General features: G+C 40.4%; 1 protein-coding gene across 7 annotated transcripts in view; it reads left to right on the top strand.

The window, feature by feature from the left end:
- The window catches only part of usp4 (ubiquitin specific peptidase 4 (proto-oncogene)), an 82,512-nt gene that overhangs the window by 41,272 nt on the left and 15,874 nt on the right, over positions 1 to 25,366 (top strand). For all 7 annotated transcript variants that reach the window (XR_013497485.1, XR_013497484.1, XR_013497486.1 and 4 more), the window contains 7 exons: positions 3,604 to 3,698; positions 7,512 to 7,712; positions 10,795 to 10,898; positions 12,854 to 13,105; positions 13,916 to 13,986; positions 18,779 to 18,894; positions 21,276 to 21,425. Coding sequence is in view for 3 of the 7 variants with exons in the window: in XM_078209890.1 (XP_078066016.1) it covers positions 3,604 to 3,698; positions 7,512 to 7,712; positions 10,795 to 10,898; positions 12,854 to 13,105; positions 13,916 to 13,986; positions 18,779 to 18,894; positions 21,276 to 21,425 (989 nt within the window). In the remaining 4 variants the exon portion in view is untranslated. The remainder of the gene's footprint in view (positions 1 to 3,603; positions 3,699 to 7,511; positions 7,713 to 10,794; positions 10,899 to 12,853; positions 13,106 to 13,915; positions 13,987 to 18,778; positions 18,895 to 21,275; positions 21,426 to 25,366) is intronic.

Here is a 25,366-nt window from a genome sequence, read left to right as displayed (position 1 = left end):
AGATTTTCGGGATGGGGTTCCACTGTTGTAACCTTGACTTTGTAAATTTGGATGCAAAGCTGCAGAAAATAATGCTACACAAGTTGAAAGCTGCAGATTTGGCATTGTTTTTCTTTATGTAGCTTAAGCAAGCGTGCTTCTGGAATTAGCATCTACTTTTCTAACTAAACAGTCAAAAAAGTTAGACTGCAGCATATTTTCAATTTGCTGAAGTTTGAGAGTGAACTAGGAATATTCAAGATCTGTTGTGTTGGAATGTTCTGCTTTCCATGCTCTTAATCAGATCCCTAGTACTTAACTGTCCATTTGGTGAAATCTCGAGCTTCTCTTGTCAATTGTTCAATGATAATAGTAAATGTACTCCTGGGGTTCCTTAAATCTTGACTTGGCCAACCTGCATCTAAGCTTTCTGGATAAGTGAAATGTGGCCCATGGAGGTATGAATGGAAAAAACAGAAATAGGAAAAAACAAAACAGGAAAAACAGAATCCTTAGATTTCTAAGAATTTCCAATTCAATTTCAATGTGTTGATGTGTTTTCGTGTGTAGTGTTACATCAGACTGGCCGATATAAAATAGCCCATTTTCAAAGCTCGATAAAAAGATATTTGAAGCTTTTTTAACCTGTCAGCACAACTTTTTTTGGTAGCTGTAAAATTTGAGATCTTTTATGAATCCTAAACATCATTCAAGAAGTAAGACCATTTCCACTTCATTCCCGTTGATGTCGACAGGGGCATGTCCTCCACTATGCTTACTGAAGTCGATGACTTTCTCTTTCGCTTTGCTGACATTGAAGGAGAGATTATTGTCAATGCACCAGTTGACCAGGTTCTCTATTCTCTATCCTGTACTCCCTTCTCTTCATTGTTTAAGAGCCAACTTACTACGATGGTGTAGAACATAGAACATAGAAAGTCACAGCACAAACAGGCCCTTCGGCCCACAAGTTGCGCCGATCACATCCCCACCTCTAGGCCTATCTATAGCCCTCAATCCCATTAAATCCCATGTACTCATCCAGAAGTCTCTTAAAAGACCCCAACGAGTTTGCCTCCACCACCACCGACGTCAGCCGATTCCACTCACCCACCACCCTCTGAGTGAAAAACTTACCCCTGACATCCCCCCTGTACCTACCCCCCAGCACCTTAAACCTGTGTCCTCTCGTAGCAACCATTTCAGCCCTTGGAAATAGCCTCTGAGAGTCCACCCTATCCAGACCCCTCAACATCTTGTAAACCTCTATCAGGTCACCTCTCATCCTTCGTCTCTCCAGGGAGAAGAGACCAAGCTCCCTCAACCTATCCTCATAAGGCATGCCCCCCAATCCAGGCAACATCCTTGTAAATCTCCTCTGCACCCTTTCAATGGCTTCAACATCTTTCCTGTAATGAGGTGACCAGAACTGCGCGCAGTACTCCAAGTGGGGTCTAACCAGGGTCCTATAAAGCTGCAGCATTATCTCCCGACTCCTAAACTCAATCCCTCGATTAATGAAGGCTAGTACGCCATACTCCTTCTTGACCGCATCCTCCACCTGCGAGGCCGATTTAAGAGTCCTATGGACCCGGACCCCAAGGTCCTTCTGATCCTCTACACTGCTAAGAATGGTACCCTTCATTTTATACTGCTGCTCCATCCCATTGGATCTGCCAAAATGGATCACTACACACTTATCCGTGTCATCAGCAAACTTGAAAATCGAGTTGGAGGGAAATTTGGCCACAGTCATAGGTGCATAAGGAATATAGTAAGGGGCTGAGACACAGCCTTGTGGGTTGAGGATGATTGTGGAGGAGGTGTTGTCTATCCTTACTAATTGCGGTCTGTGGGTTAGGAAGCCTAGGATCCAGTTGCAGAAGGAGGAGCCGAGCTCCAGGCCACGGAGTTTGGAGATGGGTTTCATAGGAATAATGGTTTTGAAGGCTGAGCTGTAGTCAATAAATAGGAGGCTGGCATAAGTATGTTTGTTATCCAGGTGTTCCATGGTTGAGTGTAGAGCCAGGGAGATGGCGTCTGACGTGGGCCTGTTGTGGCGATTGGCGACCTGTCGTGGATCCAGGCAGTCTGGGAAGCCGGAATTGATATGTGCCATGACTAACCTTTCATAGCACTTCATAATGGTGACTATAACCATAATGGTTATGGTGAGCGGGTGGATAAATGGAGCTGAGTCCACGAAAAGATCAGCCATGATCTTACTGAATGGCGGAGCAGGCTCGAGGGGCCAGATGGCCTACTCCTGCTCCTAATTCTTATGTTCTTATAATGATGGGTGTCAGGGCCACCATGCGATTGTCATTAAGGTACACTGCCTGGCTTGTCTTTGATACAGGGATGATGATCGTCATCTTGAAGCAGAAAGGGACTTCAGATTGGTGTAAAGAGAGGTTAAAGATGTCTGCGAATACCCCTGGTCCGCGCAGGATCTGAGTACTCGGCCGGATATGCCATCCAGGCCAGTCACTTTCCGTGGGCTGACTTTCGAGAAGGCTGATCTGATGATGATGACCCCTCATACCAGTTCAGCTGAGGCTTCCAGGTGGAAGGCGTGTTCTCGCTGGCCTCTTGCTCAAAACGGGCATAGAATGCGTTGAGCTCATCGGGGGCGGGTGCATTGGTGCCAGCGATTCAGCACGCCTTCATCTTCTAGCCTGTTATGTCTTGCAGACATTGCCATAGTCGATGGGAGTCCATGTGGTTAGTCTGGGACTCTAGCTTGGTCTGGTACTGCCCTTTAGCATCTTTGATAGATCTCTAGATCGTATCTGGATTTCTTGTATAGGTCAAGATCGCCTGACTTGAATGCCTCAGACCTGGAAATTCTATTCTATACAAAAGTGTTTTGGGGTGGGCAGATGGTTGTGGCGGAGGCTGTCGGGTCTCTCACTTATGATTACTAAATGCTGTGCTTGTTTAACAAATAATTGTGCTTGTGCAATCATTGGGGTGAATAGTGGGTTGGACATAGTTGTGATGGCCCCTACAGATAGTTGGTGACATTCAACACTTGGATTCTTGCATGAAGTCACTAATTGGAGGAGTATTGCTGGTGCTGTGGATTGCAACCCATCAAGGATTGTTGCCTCACTGCCTTCATTGGAACCAGAAAATTAATTTGAGGGGAAGAATGTTCCAGCAAGTAATCCATCTCAGTTGGCAGTTAAAGGGAATCAAAACTAACTGAATGTGTTACTCACCCGTGCTAACATTTATCCAAACATCTGCAATATTAAAAATCGGCATTCTCCAAGTACTAAAATCAGCGCACTCCAAGACGTGGAAATATATCGCCGTTCCTTCACAGTCGCTGGATCAAAATCCTGAATTCCCTCCCTAATGGCATTGTGGGTCAACCCACAGCATGTGGACTGCAGCAATTCAAGAAGCCAGCTTACCACCACCTTCTCAAGGGCAACTAGGGATGAGTAACAAATGCTGGTCAGCCAGCGGTGCCCATGTCCCACGGATGAATAAAAATAAACTTGAGACTCATCACTTGCGTCAATTCCCATTGTCTCAGTGGAGATGTATGAAATTTCATAAGGCAATTGTTTTGAAGCTGTGAAATAATGTGTAATTACTTTATATTTCTTTCAGATGCTAGTAGCTGATGTTTATAATCATCGGTTCCACAAAACCTACCGGCAAGATGAAGCCTTGAACCACATTATGGATAGGGACGATATTTTTGTGTGAGTATAAAAGCCATCTGCTTCCATTCTCAATCTTCTATTTTTAATGGTGCTTGTTTGCTATCAAAGAGACATGGTTGAAGGAGGGGCAGGACTGGCAGCTCACTATTCCGGGGTATGGAATTTTCAGGTGAGACAGGTTGGTGGTGGTTGCAGAAGAGGAGGTGATGTTGCCGTCTTGATCATGGAGTCAATTACTGCAGTAAGGAGTGATGATATCTTGGCAGGCTCCTCAATTGAGGCCATATGGGTGGAACCTAAAAACAAAAAGGGGGCATTCACTTTGCTGGGACTAAGAGCAGATATGTAGACAAATCTTAGAAAAGTATAAAAATTATAGGGTAGGGAATAGTAGGGGTTTTCAACTTCCCCAATATTAATTGGGATAGGCAAAGTATGAAAGGCTTAGAGCGGGCAGAGTTTTTGAAAGTGCATCCAGGAGAGCTCTTTATGCCAGCATGTAGAAAGTCCTACAAGAGAGGTGCCAGTACTTGATCAAATTTTAAGGAATGAAGCCAGGTAGGCAGTACAGGTGTCAGTGGGAGCATTTTGGTGATAGTGACCATAAGTCAGTAATATTTTAGGGAGTTATGGAAAAGGACAAAGATTGACCAGAAATAAGGTTTCTGTATTTGGGGGAAGGCCGATTTTAATAGGATAAGACTTGATCTGCCCAAAGAGGACTGAGAGCAGCGACTTGTATGAAAATCCACATCAGTGCAGTGAGAGTCATTCAAAAAGGTAATAAGAGTACAATGCCAACATTTCCTGCAAAGGTAAAAGGTGGGTCCAACAAGTCCAGAGAACCCTCGATGTCAAGGGATACGCAGGATTTGATATGGAATAAAAGGGAGGCTTATGTCAGAATCAGGGGCTCGAAACAGTGGATGCGTTAGAGGAGTATAGAAAGTGCAGGGGGGGACTTAAAGAAATTAGGAGAGTGGAGTGAGGGCATGAATATTTTGCCCGCCAGTGTTTAAAGGAAAATCCCAAGGTTTTTATATTAAGGACAAGAGGGTAATCGGAGAAAGAGTAAGGTCCATTAGTGGCAACCGGTGTGTGGAGATAAAGACATAGATGAGGTATTAAATGAGTGTTTTGCATTTGTGTTCACTATGGAGAAGGATATGTAGGTATAGAAAGGGAGGGGGACTGTCATATAATTGAACAGATTAGCACTGAGAGGGAGGAGGTGTTAGCAGATTTAGTTGTTTTAGAAGTGGATAAACCCCCAGGCCTAGATGAGATATATCCTAAGCTGCTGTGTGAGGCAAGGGAGAACTTTGCGGGGGCTCTGATGCTAATTTTCAAATCCTCTCTGGGCACAGGAGAGATACAGTAAGAAGTTTAACAACACCAGGTTAAAGTCCAACAACACCAGGTTAAAGTCCAACAGGTTTATTTGGTAGCAAAAGCCACACAAGCTTTCGGAGCCTTAAGCCCCTTCAGGTGAGAAGAAGAAGAAGGGGCTTAAGGCTCCGAAAGCTTGTGTTGCTTTTGCTACCAAATAAACCTGTTGGACTTTAACCTGGTGGTGTTAAACTTCTTACTGTGTTTACCCCAGCCCAATGCCGGCATCTCCACATCACAGGAAAGATGCCAGAGGACTGGAGGACAGCTAATGTGGTGCCATTATTCAAGAAGGGAAGTAGGGGGGAAAGAACAGGTAAGTGCAGGCCAGTGAGCCTAACACCGGTGGTAGGGAAGTTATTGGACAGAATTAATCTTCACTTGGAAAGGCAAGGATTAATCAGGGATAGTCAACACAGCTTTGTCAGGGAGAGATCATATCTTAACAAATTTGATTGGATTTTTTGAGGAGGTGACTAGGTTTGTAAATGAAGATAGTGCAATTAATGTAGTCTTGGACTTCAGTAAGGCTTTTGATAAGATCCCACATGGGAGACTGATCAAGAAGGTCAGAGCCCATGGGATCCAGAGCCATTTGGCAAATTGGATGCAATTTGGTTTAGTGGCAGAGGTAATGGTCAAAGGTTGTTTTTTGTGACTGGAAGCCTTTGTCCAGTGGTGTACCACTGGGTTTGGTGCTGGGTCCCTTGCTGTTTTTGATGTACATTAATGATCTAGACATGAATGTGGGTATATGGTCAGGAAGTTCATAGATGACACCAAAATTGGTGGTGTGCTAAATAGCAAGAAGGAAAGCCTTGGACTACAGGATGATATAGACAGGCTGGTCAGATGGGCAGGACAGTGGCATATTGAATTTAATGTTGAAGAGTGTGAGGTGATGCATTTTGGGAGGACTAACAAGGCAAGGGAATACACAATGAACGGTAAGATGCTAGGAAATACAGAGGACCAGAGGAACCTTGGGCTGCATATCCAAAGATCATTGAAGGCAGCAGAACAGGTAGTTCAGGTGGTTAGGAAGGCAAATGGGAAATTTGCCTTTATTAACCGAGGCATAGAATATAAGAGCAGGGAGGTTATGATGGAGCTGTGTAAAATGCTGGTTAGGCCTCAGCGGGAGTACTGTGTACAGTTCTGATCACATGAAAAGAAGGATGTGATTACACTAGAAAGGATGCAGAGGAGATTCACCCAAGATGTCGCTAGATCATTTCAGCTATGAATAGAGGCAGGATAGGCTGGGGTTATTTTCCTTGGACCAGAGAAGACTGAGGGGGGATCTCATTGAGATGTACAAAATTATGTGGGATATAGATAGAAATGTCAGTAACCAGGATTTGATTTAGGGTAGGGAACAGGAGATTTGGAAGGGATTAAGGACAAGTTTTTTCACCCAGCAGGTGGTAGTAATCTGGACCTCTCTGCCTGTAAGGGTGGTAGAGGCAGGAACCCTCACAACAGTTGAGAAGCATTTAGAAGAGCACTTGAAATGCCATAACATGCACAAACATGGACAAAGTGCTGGAAAAGGGATTAGAACGGACAGGTGTTTGATCCTGGAGCAGGCACAATGGGTTGAATGGACTCTTTCTGTGCTGTAAATCTCGGACTCCATGACTATGACTTCAGTTTCCTTCTAATTTTTCTTTGTGCACAGCCTGTTTATTGCTGTGGGCCGTGCAGCCTAGAGGAAACATTGGCCTGGATCTTTGTGGAAAATGCTTTAAAATTCAAGTCACAAAAGAAAGTTCATTCATTTTAATTGGTAAAAACATAATTGTTTTAAAATTATTTTGTGAAGGATATTTGCTAAATTCATTGGTAGGTTACCTAGTGAATTTAATGTGATATTGAGCCATGCGAATCAGTGAACTTGAAATTTGAGGAAAAATCAGTGCTCAGTTGGCCATTTCAGCTGGAAGCAAAATAATCACGGGTTGGTTGTTCCTGATTGCTACCTAGTGCCCTTAATTGAGTAGTGTCATTTGAGCACAGATGTGATTATTTAGGTGACATGCGACCAGTGATAGTCTGTATAGCGTGCAAGAAACAATACTTTTCACTGTTAATACATGTGACAATAATAAATCAAATCAAATTATTGTGAATTGAGACTTTTGGGCAGGGCCTTTTTATGGATCCAATGGGAGAGAGTCTAATGTTCAATGCTTCCCCCCACTCCTCCTGTTTATAAGGCATCCCCCAAAGTATGAGAGAATGGACAGTCTGCTCCCACAGCAGATTAGCAAATTTGAGTAGCCTACAGACAACCTCTTGCTGTAATACCTCAACATACTGAATTGAGGGGGTGAGGGAAGAATCAAGCCTCAATCTTGCCAATTCTGCCTCAAAATGATGTTCTGGAACAGTTAACATTTTAAAAATTTCTACATAAAGTTTATTTTTATGCAGCTGCTGACCAACTCCTTTGTTTTACAGTTATGAGGTCCCAGGTCTTAGAGAGGAAGACTCTGACAGTTCCAAATGCATCAATCTACCAGTTTACTTCCGCGAGAAAAGGATGCGTTCCTCGAGTACACCTCCTGGCACTATTCTATTTGGTCAACCTCTATTGATCTCTGTTCCCAGGGATAATGTTACTCTGGATAACCTGTACGAACTAGTCCTTGCACGAATTTCGTAAGTTTACCACTTTCATCTTATTGGGAGGAAAAAGAATTTCAAGTGCTTATTTCAGCAAAGTTTGTTTTTACACACTTACTTGAACAGCAGTGTCTTACTTTTGCTGCCAAATTTGTGGTTGTCTTGTTAAAAGCTCTTTGTAATGGCCACCTTTTAAAATAACTGACCATTGTTACAGCTCTCTTCACAATTGTCTAAGTGTCTGGTGTCTTACACATTCACAAATGAATCAGAAATGGGTAAGTTTCCAGTTCCTGTTGTTGTCCTCTTTATCATGGTAAATTGCAGTTCCACGTCCTTCCAAAATGTTAAGTTGTCCAGGCATTTAAGGGTTCAATTAATTGCATGTTCGCTCAGCCATGGAAAATGAAATAGTCAACGGTATTTACATAATAAACAATGTGAAATAAGTTATTACTTGAAAGATTGTTCCAGGTATGTGGATAATGCTGTTATCGTCAGTTTGAGCCCTGTCGATTGTATGGTTTGTTCAGAGTCAGTCACTGGTGTATCTGGTGTACCAGATCGGGGGGATGGGGTGCAGGTTCTTTTCTCTGTAGTGAACCATTTTATTTTTAAAACAAGCCAACTCGTTTCGTGGTCATTTTTCTGATGCTAGCCCACAAAACACCAGTTGCTGATCTCAGTTTCGCAGATTGCTATAATTGTTTCACCTCTGCGTTGCAAGTTCCATACTGGGCTGTAATCACAACACCACAGTAACCAAATATCTGACACAAATGAGGACTTGATTAGTCAAGAGTAAGACTGCTAGTTCTCAGATTTCACAGAAAATTGAATGCAAATGCAGAGTGTTATCCTTAAACCAGCAAGGTTTCCATAAACCCATTTATTAAAATCAGGATTTGACTGATTGAGTTGCCGGAAACCAAGGTTCTACTTGTGTGTACATTTGTGAGAATTTCAAATTTACCATTTTTAACAAGCAAATTACTGGGACATAATTAACTCTAAGGTATTTTCATGGGCTCATATAACTTGGGTACATCCTTGAAATTTCTTTAAGTAGACATTGAGTGTAATTTGCCATCTAGCCTCCAAACATTTCTATCACAACTGGGTCAGGCCATTATGAAAATTTACTTGATCAAATACCGAGGATCAAAATGATTTGTGTAGTGCTGAGTCCACAGAGATATCACTTGGAAAACATCTTGGCCAGGTTTGAATGATGAAGAGCTGACTATGTTTGACTATTTTGAAAGAAATATGCATTTAATATTTTGATCACTCACTATGCATGCAATTAATTACTTTGAACAGCAGCTACTGTTATGCAGGATCCTATCAACTGCAATGACATGAATGACTGCATAATCTGTTTGGTTGTACTGGCTGAGGAAGGCCAGGACCTCCTTGTTCCTCTTTACTTCAGTAATTTTTAATGCTGACTTGAGCTAGTGAAGCATGTACAGTGGGCCATCACTTAATATCTGGTCTAAAGGTCCAGATATTCTAAGGTCAGGCTAAATAAAGCATTGTTAGAGTGAGGGTTGAGTGCACAAGGAAGGGAAGGAGGGATTTGGTGACCTAAATGATTTGTTATTTATTCAATGCTTTGTCCTTGATCTTAAGGGTTTCAACCTATGACACCATGACAGGTGCAGCTTGTGACCATTAGTCCACATCTATGTAGCATTCACAAAGCAAAATTAAGTATATAAGAATAAGAGCAAGAATAGCCCATATGGCTTGTCAAGTCTACGCTACCATTCAGTGGCTGATCTTTGGCTTAAACTTCGCTTTCCCACCCATTCCCCGTACTGCTTGATTCCCTGCAAGACCAAACATCTGCCTACTTCAACTTCAAGTATATTCAAAAATGAAATATCCACAATTCTCTGAGGTAGAAAATTTTAAAAGATTCACAGCCCTTTGGGTGATGAAATTTCTTCTCATCTCAGTCCTAAAAGATTGGCCCCTTATCCTGAGAATTTACCTGTATAACACTAGGGAAACATGTTGGTGGTTCGAGATCTGTCAGTGATAATGGCGGAACAATTTGGGACAAATATTAGATTAACAAATGCAACTCTACTGGGCAGGCTCCCATAGCTTAGTGGCAATGCTACTTTGTCACTAGCTTACTTCCATGATCTACTGCATCACTACGATTGGATACGCATGTCTCTAATTACTACAATGAAGCCATAGGTCTCATCAAACTTTTTTAAAATTACAATTAATTTTGTGATCCAAATTGCGAAGTGTTCAAGTGGATTTCTTTTTAAAAGAAATCAATCCCCTTCCTCAATCAAAGAAGAAACTACAAATGAGGGTTATGGTAGCCATTCAACTCTCTTGGTGCTTCTTTAAAGTTTAACATCTGGAAATAGAAAACAGACCACATATTTTGCCCTTGTTTATTTGTTAATATACTAATCCAGTTTAAGACTGGCAAAACTGCTTGCTGGCTAAGAATATCATTGAAATAAATATACAAGATTCTAAAGGTGCTTGACAGAGTAGATGTTTCCCCTGGCTAGGTAATCTAGAAAACTGGGACGCAGTCTCAGAATAAGAGGACAATCATTTAGCACAGAGATGAGAAAGTTCTTCACTCAAAGGGTTGTGAACCTTTGGACTTTTCTGCTCCGAGAGTTGTGGATGATCTATTGTTAGCTAGACTGGGATAGGTGGACTTTTGGTGTCTCAGTGAATCAATTAAGATGGGAGTGGGTGGGAAAGTGGTCCAAGATGAGCCATGATCGTATTGAATGGTGGAGCAGGCTCCACAGGTCGTATGGTCTATTTCTATTTCTTGTGCTCTTGTGACTTATCACCAAGACTTTGGGCTTGCCTGCTCTATGCTGTTACTTTTAAATCGCCGTTAAACTGATTTTGAGAGCTATAAATATGGAAGTTTTCGTTCAGTAAATAAAACATTGCTTTCACGTGGATGCACCTCGTCTGTGATTTGCAATGAAGTTAAGCCTCGAGTGTCCAGAAGGTAAACATGCTCAAATTGAGATTGGTTTTTGATTCAGATTTTAAATGGGAATCAAATGAAAGCATTTTTATACGGTGAACTTATCATTAATTCCATTTTTCGTTTCAGCCGTTATGTGAAACTGTGCAAAGAATTGTATGAAAGTCATGGCTCTGGAAGTCAGAGCACAGACAATGGCCTGTCCAGTGAGCTAAATGGTATTAATGATGAAGGTACAGTTGCACTATATATTAAACTAGATATATTTTGTAACAAGCAGGAAATATCAGCAGATATATAATTTGTGGAGCTGGCATAGTGAAATCTGTTTTCATAGATTACTGTTTCTTCCTGTGATAGTATCCATTGATTGGGAAACTGTAATTCCTGCATGTCCTTATCCCATCCTGCTATTCTTTCCTAGCACAGGTGAAATTAGATACCCTGGTGAAGAACATTCTACCAGTGTGCAGAATACTTTAATCCTAAACATTTTCCTTAAATGTTTCACACTTTATATTGTGAGAAATTTTATTCAGCAAATGGATGGTTGGGAAACAAGGAGTTATATAAATGCAAGTCTGACTTTCTACAAAGGTTTGTTGCAAAACCTGGTTCTCATTCTTGCATAATGTCTTGCACATCATTGTCCAGTTGACTTGAAATTTGTTCTGTATGCCTTCCATCCATCTGCAAAACAGCCATTCACTTCTGCTGTTTCCTATCACTTAGCCAACTTTGCATCCATGCTACCACTGTCAGATTTATTCCATTGGCTTTAACTTTGTCAAAAGGCCTGTTACATTGCATTTAAGCAAATACCTTTTGGATGTCATAGGAACTGAGGATTTCGGAGCAGGAGGAGGCAAATTCAGCCCTTTGAACCTGCTCTGCCATTCAATCAGATCATGGATGATCTCTCCCTGGTCTCAAATCCACCTCCCCAACTGTTCCCCATATCCCTGTTTCCTTTTTTTAAAAATTAGAAATATGTCTATCTCCGTCTTGAAACCATTCATGGATTCAGACTCCACCGCGCTATGGGACAGCGAGTTCCACAAATTCACCACCCTCTGCGAGAAGTAGTTCCTCCTCATCTCAGTTTTAAATCTACCGTCTCTCAACCTATACCTGTGACCTCTTGTTCTTGTCCATGGATACCATTAAACTGCATAATCCCCATTAAATCTGTCTGTTATGTCATTTTAAAAACTAAACAAAATTTTTAAAAGCCTTTAACAAATCCGTGTTGGCATTCCTTAATTAATCCAAGTTTGTCCAATTGATTTTGTCCTGAACTATTGTTTCTAAATGCTTTCCCAACCAAAATTAAGCTGACTGGTCTCTATTGCATGCACCTATTCTTTCGTGCACCTATTTTTTTGAACAAGAGTATAATACTGGCAATTCTCTGGCATCACCCTGAATGTAAAGGAGGATTAGAAGACTATGGCCAATGCCTCTTCAATTTCCTCCCTTGTTTCCCGCAGCATCTTCAGATGCATCTTATCTGGTCCCAGTGGATTTTCAACTTTGTGTACTGCCGCCTTTCTAATCCTCCTTTATCAAGTTTTAGCCCATCCAACATCTTAACTACCTCCTGTTTCATTATGGCAGCATCTTCTTCAGTAAAGGCAGATGCAAAGTACAAATTTAGTATCTTATCCATGCCTTTTAACTCGTTGCATAAATAAATCTCCCTTGGTCCCTTATCAACCCTCTCTTCCTCTTGCTACTCTTTTACTATTTACATGCCTATAGAGGACTTTTGGATTCATTTTCTGCCAGCTTCTTCTCATACTTTTCACTTACCTTTTTCACTATTTGCCCCACCATCCCCCAAGCTCTCTTTATTTGGCCTGGTTCTGTAATAAACCTGACCGTTGTCATGCACACTTTTTTTTGCTTTATCTTAACATTCCTTCGAGAACTCTGGCTTTGTTGACATATCTTTCTCCCCCATAAGAATTATCTCTTTAAAAGACTTTTCCGTTACAGTTTTGCCTGCCTCTGAGACTAAAAGCTAATGATTCTTTGATTAAGCATTTGATTGAGAATGAAAGCTTTAAAGGACAAATGTTTTTAAGTGATACAGCGATGTGCTGAAACTTCAGTTAGCAACTGAATTTTATGAATTTGTTTCTTTTAAGACTTCCATCTGTTAATTTTTGTATTTTGCATTCTTTAGCTGAGGAGGAGATGGATCTTCAAAACGTCACGGGAGATAATGAGGAAAATAGCTCTGAACCTGAAAACAGTCAGTCTGACGGTTCTGCAGCTGATGAGAATGAGAAGATGGAAAATGGGCCCACCAAACGCACCACCAAAGGCAATAAGCAGAACTGTAAAAAGAAACTCTTCAGCTTCAGTATGGTGAATGCCTATGGCACCTCAGATTTCAGCTCTCTTACAGAAGATGGGGCGTTCCTCAAGTTAAACTGTAAGCCACTCAAAGTTTAAGACAGTGCTGAACCAAAGATATGAAATCTGTGGAACAAAAAAAAGACTGTTTAAGCCTCTTCTTCCCACGGATCATACACAATTTCTCCTCACAACTTTCCCAAACTCATTAATATCGCGAAGGAGATGCACCTAAATTTAATCCGTTAAGACATGACTTAAAATATCAGACAGAGGCTTCTGAAAATCCAATTAAATTACATCCATTGGATAGATCTTGTTTAGTAATCTCATTACCTACCACATCAAAAGATATTCGCTAGAATTGTCCAGAATAGCATTTTACTTTTGTCTATCTGATACCTGGTAACACCACCACCTGGAATTTCCTCTCCAAGTCACTCACCATCCTGACTTGGAAATAAGAATTCAAGTTCCCTTTGTTTCACACTCCCTCCCCCATAATCCCAATCCCCTTCTGGTGTTTTTAAAAAAATCAGGGATGTAAATTTGGCCTTTAATTCAAGTAGCTAATGTAGGCACAACATGATTGTGGGAAAATTTGGTGCATTTAAAATGAGTTATTTGATTTTGATTATAATTTCCATTTTATAAACTTCTGACTCAATTTGCCCATACTTAGTTACATAAAAGTTTTGGGCCTAAATTGCACATTTAGGAATTGCAACCTGCCATTCAAGTTGCAGGAAACAGGTGATAAGTGTGACTTACAGTATTTTATTTTTAAATGTGGTATAAACACTAGGCTAGTCAAACTGGCCTGATACTTCAATTAATTTCGCTGATTTTTTTCACTCTATAATTCATACGGCAATATTTTTTTTTCCAGCACATTCCACAGTTGCTATAGACTGGGATCCTGAGATCAAAAAGATGTATTATGATCATCAAGAAGCTGAGGTAGGATTTTCTTTAACTTTTTAACCACCATTGCAGCATATCGCACGTAATGTAGCTCACTGCAAGAGGGGAGAGTAAATGAGGGGAAAAGGTTTGTGTGGACAAAATAAACTGAAGATACAGTAAATGATGGTCTTTTTTAAGAAACTAAGACTCCTGAAAGAGTAGAGTGAGCTAGCCAAGCAGCGCTATTACATTATGGGGATAGGGCCTGGGTGGAATTGTGGTCGGTGCAGACTCGATGGGCCAAATGGCCGCCTCCTGCCCTGTAGGGATTCTATTGGTAAAGAATTTAGAGGATAGGGACATAGTGACTAAAATAAGTGTAGCCCTACAATGCAATTTTAAGTGATAATCAACACATGTATTAGTATAGCATTAGCAAATGCATCTCCCCCATTTTACTTTAAGCATTCCTATGTAAAGGTTTAATGAAAGTACTTTGTACTTAAAAATTCTAAATCATTTTGTGAACAATATTGTGACCTGACTAAATTGAGCAGCATCAAACTCAAATAATTATTTCAATTGTGTTGTAGTAAACATTCTAATAAGCAAGAGCACCAGTGGATTAGATCAAAATTAATCAGTGGAATAATAGAGCCTGCAATCACCGCCATGCAGGTCACAAAATTAATGGTGTTTACATTTGAAAACGAGCTCATGGCTTGTATAACTTGACATCACCACCTGCTGATTTTATCTTGATTTACAGTGAAAACACTGAATCACTTGTTACTAATTCACATTATCTAACATTCTGAATGTTTATGAGCCAAAACACTCTAGGCCATTTGTTGGGCAATTATCAAGATCTATTGTCAACTGTTGCAATATCAAAAATCAAAAGAATTTTTTCAGTTGCAAAGGAATATCCAGTGAACCTTAAAACATCAGAAGCATTTGTGGTACTCCAGTCTGTTTGAGTGCAAAATATTTCTTGCTGATCGGTAAAGGAAATTAACATTTCTTCCCTTAATTTCTTAGCTTGCAGATTTTTTACAGGGAAGAAAGCTTTTATTTCACTGCTGTTATTAGTTGGCTATTCAAAAAAACTGATTGGTAGCCTTTCCCTTCCTGTCACTGAGGAGCAGCAGCAGATTCTGATCCTGTACTGTGAGGAAAATAGGAGAAGGAGTATGCCATTCAATATGATCATGGTTGATCATCCACTTCAGTGCCTTTTTCCCCACACTATCCCTTTATGCCATTGGCATTTAGAAATCTGCTAACCTCGACTTGAAACACACTCGATGACATAGCTTCCATAGCCCCCTGAGGTAGAGAATTCCAAAGATTCGCAACCTTCTAAGGGGGGAAAAAAGGTTTCTTCTATCGGTCCTAAGTGACTCTCCCGCCCCTTTTAATTTGGAATTACATTCTAGACTCTCCAGCCAGGGGAAATATCTGGATACCCTGTCTATCCCTTTAAGTATTTTGTAGGTTTCAATACGATCACCTGTCATTCTTTAAAATTCTAGGGAATACAGGCCCAGTTTCCCCAATCTCTCTTCATAGGACACTCCCGCCATCCCAGAAACAAGTCTGGTGTACCTTAATTACACTCCCTCTATGGCAATAACATCCTTCCTAAGGTAAGGAAATCTATACTGCGCACACGACTCCAGGTGCGGTCTAACCAAAGATCTATACAATTGAAGCAAAATATCACTACTCTGTACTCAAACCCTCTTGTGAAGGCCAACAAACCATTAACTAACCTAATTGCCTGCTGTATCTGCATGTTATCCTTCAGTGACTTATTGACTGGATGATCAACCATGATCATATTGAATGGCATACTCCTCCTATTTTCCCCTCAGTACAGGATCAGAATCTGCTGCTGCTCCTCAGTGACAGGAAGGGAAAGGCTACCAATCAGTTTTTTTGAATAGCCAACTGATAACAGCAGTGAAATAAAAGCTTGCTTCCCTGTAAAAAATCTGCAAGCTAAGAAATTAAGGGAAGAAACGTTAATTTCCTTTACCGATCAGCAAGAAATATTTTGCACTCAAACCGACTGATGTAGTTCTACAGCTGCACTTTCTAAATAATCTCTTGCCATTTAAGAAATATTCCACCCATTTGCTTCTCCTACCAAAGTGGATAGCCTCACATTTTCCCACATTATGTTCAATCTGCCGTGTTCTAGCTGACACACTAAGTCTGTCCGAATTCTCCTGAAGCCGCTTTACATCTTCCTCAACACACATTCCTACCTAGCTTTGTGTCGTCTGCAAACTTGAAAATATTATATTTGGTCCCCAGATCCAAATCATTGATATATTATCAGCTGAGACCCGAGTATTGATGACAGTCTGCCAACGCGAGGATGATGTGTTTGTTCCTACTCTGTTTTCTGCTTGTTAACCAATTCTTAACCCAAGCCATTATATTACATCCTATCCCACGTGCTTTAATTTTGCTAACCAACCTCCTGTGGGGGTCTTTATCAAAATCCAAGTATTCACCACCTCAATTCTATCAATTCTATCCATAACATCCTCCCTCCAACAGGTTTGTGAAACATTATTTCCCATTCATGTTAACTATGCCCAATCAAATCATGATTATCCAACTGTCCATGTATCGCATCCTTTATTATAGATTTTTTTTGGTAATAGATTATTAGTCTTTAAATGTCAATTTGTACGTAATCTAAAATGAATAAGCACATTATTTTGGATATATATTTGATTAACAGAAAACCACATGCAGTGATATTAAAAAATATCCTATGGTACTGTGAAAATAAATGACAAACCAGTTTTTTTATACACAGTAAAATCATTGTCCAGCATGCACAGGGTGCCGGTTAAACAAAAATGCTGGATAAAGTAGAATTTCATTTCCCAATTGATGCAGCTCAATACATCTGGCATGAACCAGAATGCAATTAATCTTCAGCAGTAAATTGAAACAAAGTGTAAAATAATACAGGTGCGGGTTCTGGATAATTTCATAATTGCTTCCAGTTGGTAAAGTGACAATTTGTAGTCGGGGAACATCAGAAATTCTAGCTCATAGAATCATAGAATCCCTGGAGTGCAGAAGGAGACCACTCAGCCCGTTGAACAAAGAACAATACAGCACAGGAACAGGCCCTTCGGCCCTCCAAGCCCGTGCCGCTCCCTGGTCCAAACTAGACCATTCTTTTGTATCCCTCCATTCCCACTCCGTTCATATGGCTGTCTAGATAAGTCTTAAACGTTCCCAGTGTGTCCGCCTCCACCACCTTGCCCGGCAGCGCATTCCAGGCCCCCACCACCCTCTGTGTAAAATATGTCCTTCTGATATCTGTGTTAAACCTCCCCCCCTTCACCTTGAACCTATGACCCCTCGTGAACGTCACCACCGACCTGGGGAAAAGCTTCCCACCGTTCACCCTATCTATGCCTTTCATAATTTTATACACCTCTATTAAGTCTCCCCTCATCCTCCGTCTTTCCAGGGAGAACAACCCCAGTTTACCCAATCTCTCCTCATAACTAAGCCCCTCCATACCAGGCAACATCCTGGTAAACCTCCTCTGTACTCTCTCCAAAGCCTCCACGTCCTTCTGGGAGTGTGGCGACCAGAACTGGACGCAGTATTCCAAATGCGGCCGAACTAATGTTCTATACATCTGCAACATCAGACCCCAACTTTTATACTCTATGCCCCGTCCTATAAAGGCAAGCATGCCATATGCCTTCTTCACCACCTTCTCCACCTGTGACGTCACCTTCAAGGATCTGTGGACTTGCACACCCAGGTCCCTCTGCGTATCTACACCCTTTATGGTTGAGTCTGCAACGACCACAATCCCACCCAGGCCCTATTCCCATAACCCCACATATCTACCCTGCTAATCTCCTTGACACTAGGGTCAATTTAGCATGGTCAGTCAACCTAACCTGCACATCTTTGGATTGTGGGAGGAAACCGGAGCACCCGGAGAAAACCCACACAGACACGGGGAGAACGTGCAAACTCCACACAGACAGTAACCCAAAGCCGGAATTGAACCTGGCGCTGTGAGGCAGCAGTGCTAACCACTGTGCCACCGTGCCGCCCTCTAGTTAGTAGAAAATTCCAGTTGGTAGCGTGCTAGTTAACACAAAGTTACTGTCATATCTTTCACACCTTGCGGTGTCCTAAAGTATTTTAGACCCATTGATTTGTTGGTGGGATACGGTTTGTAGTCAAATATGGCAGCTAATTTGCACACAGCAAGGTGCGATTTTAAGGCTTCAAATCCAAATTTTGCATCACCTAATAACTTTTATCTTTAATTTAAAACAAAACATGATGAAAACTTGAGAGCCAGAGTGTAAGTGACCTAAATGTTTAAGGTATTAGGGAACAAAGAAGGACTGATTCCTTTGTCTTCTCTCCTAAGACCGTCAATATTTGTGGTGACCTCTAGTATGGGCCTCAGCCTTTCATCATGGGATCTTAATTTTGAAAAAATGGGTACGTAGTGAAGGTCAGGCTAGTCTGAAATGAAGGATAATTACTGGTTGAATTGGCAATATAATGAGATTGACAATCTACAGCTATCAGCTGGAATGATTCCTGAGAGAGGTAGTTGGGGCAACTTCAAAATAAGTAGAGATAAAAATAAGTGGGTGTAATCTAATCAATTAGATTGCTGTTAATCATTCAAGATTTACTTTGATAATTTAATATGATTAATTTCTTTAATATTGTTAGTGGTCACCTGGGAAATAAATTTGGGCTAAAGAATTTTATAAGGATAGCATCGTTGGAAAATGAAATGAGAATAATTTACCACTTGTCACTTTTACAGGCATATGAAAAGCATGAAAGTATGTCACAGCCTCAGAAGAAGAGAAGCTCAGTTGCACTGAGAGAGTGTATAGACTTATTTACGACGATGGAAACCTTGGGGGAGCATGATCTTTGGTTAGTGCACAATGCAGCCGATTTCCCCACTTTTTAAAATTCGGATGTTTTCCCACTGTCTTTGTACTTGAATGCTGTGATCTTGCTGCTATTATAATGGGGTGGCTCAGATCTGAGTTGAAGTGCAGCTTGTAATCAGCTGAGGGAATAAGAATTTGTAGCTTGGCAGAAAGGCAATTTCATATAATTACAGCAGAGCCACTTTAGCCAATCAGCCTGTGGACCATCAAGGTCTACAATACTATCATAATTTTATATCAAGCTGTCATGTGGATGCAAGTTTACAGTATTCTGAGTTTTGCTGCATGAATGCATCTTAGGGAAGGTTTGTTGTTTTTCACCTTTAAATAATTAAAGTCAGTTTTAATTACTTGATTTTATTAGCCTTTTGCTGTTTTCATTTTTCTGTTCTTCAAGGTTAGAGATATCGGTGCAAGGGAATGGTATAATTCCCATCCCCGCCAGCAAATGTCCTACGTCCTCTAGTATAGGTTGTGTGAGAAGTTTATTCTGTTTCGACCCACCATGTCTCAACCCCAGTCTCTGAAAAGCACCCGCTCCTACATCATTGTGACTTTCTTTTGTTTAATTTGCTACCCACACAGTAGTCCTCGACCAAGGTTACCAATTAGGAACTTGGTCAAGACTGCTGAAACTTCATATAAGGAAGGAGTTTAACAACCAGTAGACAAAGAAGACTTCCATCCTATCAAACTGGACTCAATTGGACTCCCGGTCCCAGAGATGAAAAGCCAGTGTGCCAATCGGTTTTCTTGTGTTTTAATTTTAAACATCTGTTTTCTGAGTCTTTAAATACTTGTTTTTTTTATCCTGTTTTTGTTTGTTAAACGCAGAAGAAACTGAACTTTTAAATAGTACAAATGGAAACTTTCAAAAGTAATGTTTTGGCAGCATTTCATGTATTCAGCTTTAGCACAACCATTTTGGAAATATAGAGACTACATTGTAAATACAGTACTTTCATAAACAAGTTTTTATAAATGCAATTTTGAAATTGGAGGATTCGTTGGAAAGTGTTTTCTTATTCAAAGTGTTGAAAGTTCAAAACCTGATTTTGGTTGGCATTTGAGATGGTTAATTTGATAAACAGGTGAGCTTGATTAAACTGAAAGAAAGCTGTTAGCGGTGTATTCTAGTGTTTATTTTAAACAGACATTAATTGTTGACAGCCTGCTATGATGTCTTGATCATAGACAGCAACTTTATCAAGCCAGTCGAGATATCTGTTGTGGAAATACTAATACACGTTTCAGGACAGTGAGATTCTAGACTGCTTTTGGATGTTAGCAGGTCATATATTTCGAGTATGATTGATTGGTGGATTCCCTGCTTGCAACAGTCATTCCATCATCATTTGCAAGCTTGTTCTCTACAGCTACCAATGAGAAATGCTCTACAGTGTGCCTGAGATAGTCAATACTCAAAGGATTTCATTTCCACAACTATTAATGTGTGCAATTATTGAAAGCTGGTCTTGTTCACCTCAAACGAGTTTCATTACTTATCCAGGTTATTGAATTTTCAATGGAAATTGTTTTTGTCTCCCCAAGGGGTGGAAATTCTAAATGTCCAACTTTCCATGCCAGCTTCAGAGATTGTCAAAAATCAAAATGTATTCTCACTGGAAATAAATGAATATATGGGCATATAGTTTCCCAAGAAAAAATCCTTATGTATTAGTTTGAAACAAACCCTTCCTCACAAAAGTAAATCAAAGATGTAAATTAATGTAGCCTTGGTTGGAGAAAATTGAAGTCAGTCGCCTGTCTGCACTTCAGTCGGTAAATATAGGATTGAAATTAATGGTAGCAAAAAAACTACTGTTTGGCACGAGGAGTTTGGGGGTAGGGGAGTGAAAACATTTTACCATATTGAAGTAATCAAACCACAAGCAAGCTCTTGCAATGGATTGGCTAGTCCAAGCACCAGGCGTTGTGTATCCTAGTTAGTGCTGAGTTGCAATCAGGACAGTGTTAAGAGGAACAATTAGCAGTTCCATGGGTAAATAAGGTCAAATTGCTCTGCATTCATATTCCAGATCACTACCCAGTGATTCTTGGTAGAAGGGCATTTGTGAAGATTTTGGGTGAGTACTGGATTGGGCTTGGATGCAGTGTCTCCGAGGATCAGATAGAAACCTGATAAACATATACAGCCAGAATCTTTACTTTGTACAATAATGGAACTAAGTCAGCAAGGAGGCAGCATTACCAGGAGCTGAGTACTGAATGAGGAACAAAATAGGCAGGAGGAGGTAAAAAGATTGATAAACTTAATGTCTAGTAATCCATTTCTATTTAAAATTAAATGCATCTTTCAGAAAATGAAATGTTAATATCTTACTCTACTTGTCTCCACAGGTATTGTCCCACCTGTAAAAAGCACCAGCAGGCCACGAAGAAGTTTGACTTGTGGTCACTACCAAAGATTCTCGTGGTACATCTGAAGCGTTTCTCATATAATAGATATTGGAGAGATAAACTTGACACTTTGGTGGAATTTCCTATAAGGTGAGACATTCACTTTTTTTATCGTGTATCGGAGCATTTATTTTAAATTACTGCGTTTTTACCACAAAAATTATTAAAATTGCTGTTCCGAAAACCTGGGCCACGTTCTCCACACAATATGCACAGGACTATCAGGTTGTGGGTTCTCACTTATTCTTAACAATTCTGTTTGCTTCCTGGTCTATTTATATGAAATGGTATTAAATTAAAAATGATTGACAGGAAGAAACTGATTTTTGGAGAGCCTTCTATTTACTGGAATAACCTCATTAAAGGTAAATGCTTCAAGGCTGCTGCCTGAAACTTAGCTGATCTCGCCGCAGCAGCAAAATGTTTTTTATAGCCATTGTTTTAGCCTTGAGCAGGCCACTAATGCAGTTCCCTATTTCCTGACCTGTGCACGCACCAGTTCATCATTGGGCATTGCAAAAAGTCTTGCAGGAACAGAACAGATTGCATTACATTTACAACCTCTTGATGTAGTTTTGCAAAGTAAACACTATCTGAAACTTGAATACTAATTTGAAAAGGACAGATAGTCCCAGTTAGCCTGGATCAGTATTTTGCAACACATTGCAATGCAATTAAATTTGACCAGTGGAAAGGGAAAAAAATTGCATTTTCCACATCAACCCTGTAATTTCTCCACTTCTAACCTGTTCTGTATTCTCTGCTGTCTTGACATCTGTGCCCTCAGCTGTCAAAGCACCAAGTTCTGGAATTCTTTCACGTAAATCCTTCAATTTCATCTTTTTTTTATTAATTATCTGTAAAATTATTCTAATCTATTTTTGATGTCACCTTCTAATATCTCCTTTTGGCTCACCATTCATTTTTGTCTGATTAGCTGTGTGAAGTGATGAGGCACTTTTTTAAATGTTATACATGCTATACACCTGAAAAGTGTTGTTCAAATTATTCCTGCGTAGTTACTATTGGCAAAAATCGAAAATTAGGATCTTTTGTCTTCAGTTTAATTTTGTACCTCTTGTAACGTTTATTGATTGAACCCGAATACATGTTGAGTGGGTTAAATGCTGTGCGTTCAAAGGATCAGAAAAATAAACTTCATGGTAAAGGTCAAGTTCTCAGTCCCAGTTCCTCTATTCAAATTCATTGTCCATTTCTTTTTGAATGGAGAAAATCAAGGCTATGGTTTTGAAAAAGCCCATTCAGTTTATAGTCTATGCCAATTGTTTTGATATTAAAAAGACAATTCCACTGTTTGCTTATGGTCTTGAACCTTCAAGGTCACATAGGAAGCCACTCAAGTTGTGCTGGTCTCAACATTCTAGAAATAATTCTCGGTGCTTCCTGGGGATGGATAGTTACCACGTTTGTGTGGTGGTTCCTGAGACACAGTGAGCAACAGTACTCTGCTGTTGGATAAACCAGGGCACGTGAAGTAGTTTGTTGGCTCTGCTGCCCTAGGTGGTACCCACCAATTTCCAAATGAGATTCACTCTTGTCTTGATCTTAACTCGGGTGTTCTGGAGGTGTTGCTGGTGGGTCAATGTACGGTCAGGAGTAACACCAAGATATTTTGGCGTTGGGTTGTGGGTGAGTTATCAGCCACAGAACTGGATGTGAAGTTCTTCCCTGGCCTTCAACTTCATGTGAAGGCTGAAACAAAAGTCTTGGCACTGTTGGTCGAAATCTCCATTTTCTACAGCAGGCTTCCAGAGAACATAGATCTTCAGTGAGTTAATGCCCTGATGTTCTTCAGATTGAAAAGCCAGGGGGAGGCGGTGGTGCAGTGGTATTGTCGGTGGACGACTAATCCAGAGACCCAGGGTACAATGTGGGAGGGAAGTCACTTGTGTATATATACGTTGAAGAGGGCGGGTGCGAGGTCTAATCTCTGTGCGATTCCATAGTTGGTTATGTGTGGAAGGCTGATTTGATATTCAAATTGCGCGCACACATGTCAGCTGCTGATTATGGAGTTAATTAGTTGTAGAGTTTTCACTTTTTTCATATTGGAGAGTTTCAACAGCTCACCAACCAATGGAAATGATCTTTCCCTATTCACAAGACACAGTATTCTCATGCAAGTGTAATATTACCTCTTTGCACTTATTTTCCATCCTTGTTTGTGAACCCAAAAGGATGTTGGCCTTTTTGATATTTTTATGTATTTCAACCCCTAGGTCTGTTTATTTGCATGCTTGAGCACTGTGTATAATCTCATTCTTCCCAAAATGCATGACCCAAACTTTGCCATATTGTGTGTATTATTTGCCTGTTTATTCTGCTAGCATCCCTGTCTTTCTGAAGTTACTCTTCCAGTTGCTGTACAGCTGAACTCTACTCTTGTATCATCAGCGCAGTTTTTGATGTTCAAATCCAGATCATTTACATGTTTATACAACATTAAATGAGGACAGAATGTATGACTTGGAACTGAATTAGTTCTGAGTGTCCTGATCTAATTATTTAATGTTCTCTAATCTCTCTTAATCACAATGTTACACACTGTCTTGAATCCCCTTGTGAAATGTCTGGGGAAATTGATTAAGATAATAAACACCTTCCTTCGCACAAGCCTTACTGCATTGTGATTTTTGGTTGTGCCTTTGTGTCGATGTTTACTGTTGGAAATTGTCATCCTTCTCATTCTGTTTTCCTATGTCATCTGTAGTTGAGCACACTAGTCAATGGCACCATGGTATCCTATTTTTGGAAAGCTTCTGAAACAGGTTGTCGTTTGCTTGCTTTGATTTTTTTTAGGTGGCCTAATTCCAATTTATATATGTGTGTCTATGTGTATATTTTGATTCAGTTTAAACAAAAGTACCCATGGCTTCCTCTTATTTTGCAGGCTTCTCCCCTGTCATCCCCTACCAAAACCCTGCTCCCCCTGGTGGTGTTACTTTACCGGTTTACCACCTCAGGCCTTGTACTAGCCCCCATTACCTTTTGCAGTTTCCCTATTCTTCTGCACCCCTCACCACTTCCTTGGTTACTTTCCTCATAATAATGTGTCTTTGTAATGACTTAGCCAGTGATACATTTTTGAAGTATAGGACTGCTCAGGACGATATGATCTCATTACACTATATAAATAAATAATATTAACAGTTTAGTAACTGATCGTAAGCTAAAAGACTCTTCTTTAAGTTAAAGCCCATCTCTCTTGAATTTATTACTTCCCTAGTACCCTCTAATTCCTTTGTTTGTCCACCCATTGTTCTATGGATTTGTTGATTCATTGTGTCTGCTACCCCATTATTTTATGGTCTTGATCTTCTGCTGCCCACTTCATCCCTTTTAATTATTTGGTATGCTTGTTCATCCATTCCTTTTGTAAATTTGTCGCTGTGCCAACACTCAAATTAACGTTATTAATTTGTTAATGGACAACTCTTCATTTTTGGTGTCCTCTCTCTAAATCACCTGATTTTCATGGTATCTACTACTCTCGATTCATTGGGTCACAGTGGTATTTGTTCCTTTCACTAGATTAAGGTTGAATTTTCCTACTGTGGATATAGTGTTGTTTGTAATGTATATAAATGACTTGGAAGAAAACGTAGCTGATCTGATTAGCAAGTTTGCAGATTGCTGGAGTTGCGGATAGTGATGAAGATTGCCAGAGAGTACAGCAGGATATAGATAGGCTGGAAAATTGGGCGGAGAAATGGCAGATGGAATTTAATCCGGACAAATGCGAAGTGATGCATTTTGGTAGATCCAATTCAGGGGAGTGCTGTAAAATAAATGGCAGGACCATCAGGAGCATAGACACACACATCTGAGAGTACAGGTCCACAGATCCTTAAAAGTGGAAAAGGTGGTGAAGAAAGCATATGGCACGCTTGCCTTCATCAGTACAAAAGTTGGCAAATTGTTAGTTATATAAAATGTTGGTTAGGCCACATTTGGAATACTGTGTCCACATTTGGAATACTGTGTCCAATTCTGGTTGCCACACTACCAGA

The sequence above is a fragment of the Mustelus asterias genome, chromosome 3, assembly GCF_964213995.1.
Source record: "Mustelus asterias chromosome 3, sMusAst1.hap1.1, whole genome shotgun sequence".
Classification (NCBI taxonomy): domain Eukaryota; kingdom Metazoa; phylum Chordata; class Chondrichthyes; order Carcharhiniformes; family Triakidae; genus Mustelus; species Mustelus asterias.
Note: the sequence above shows the minus strand (reverse complement) of the source record. Positions and strands in the feature narration are given on the sequence as shown.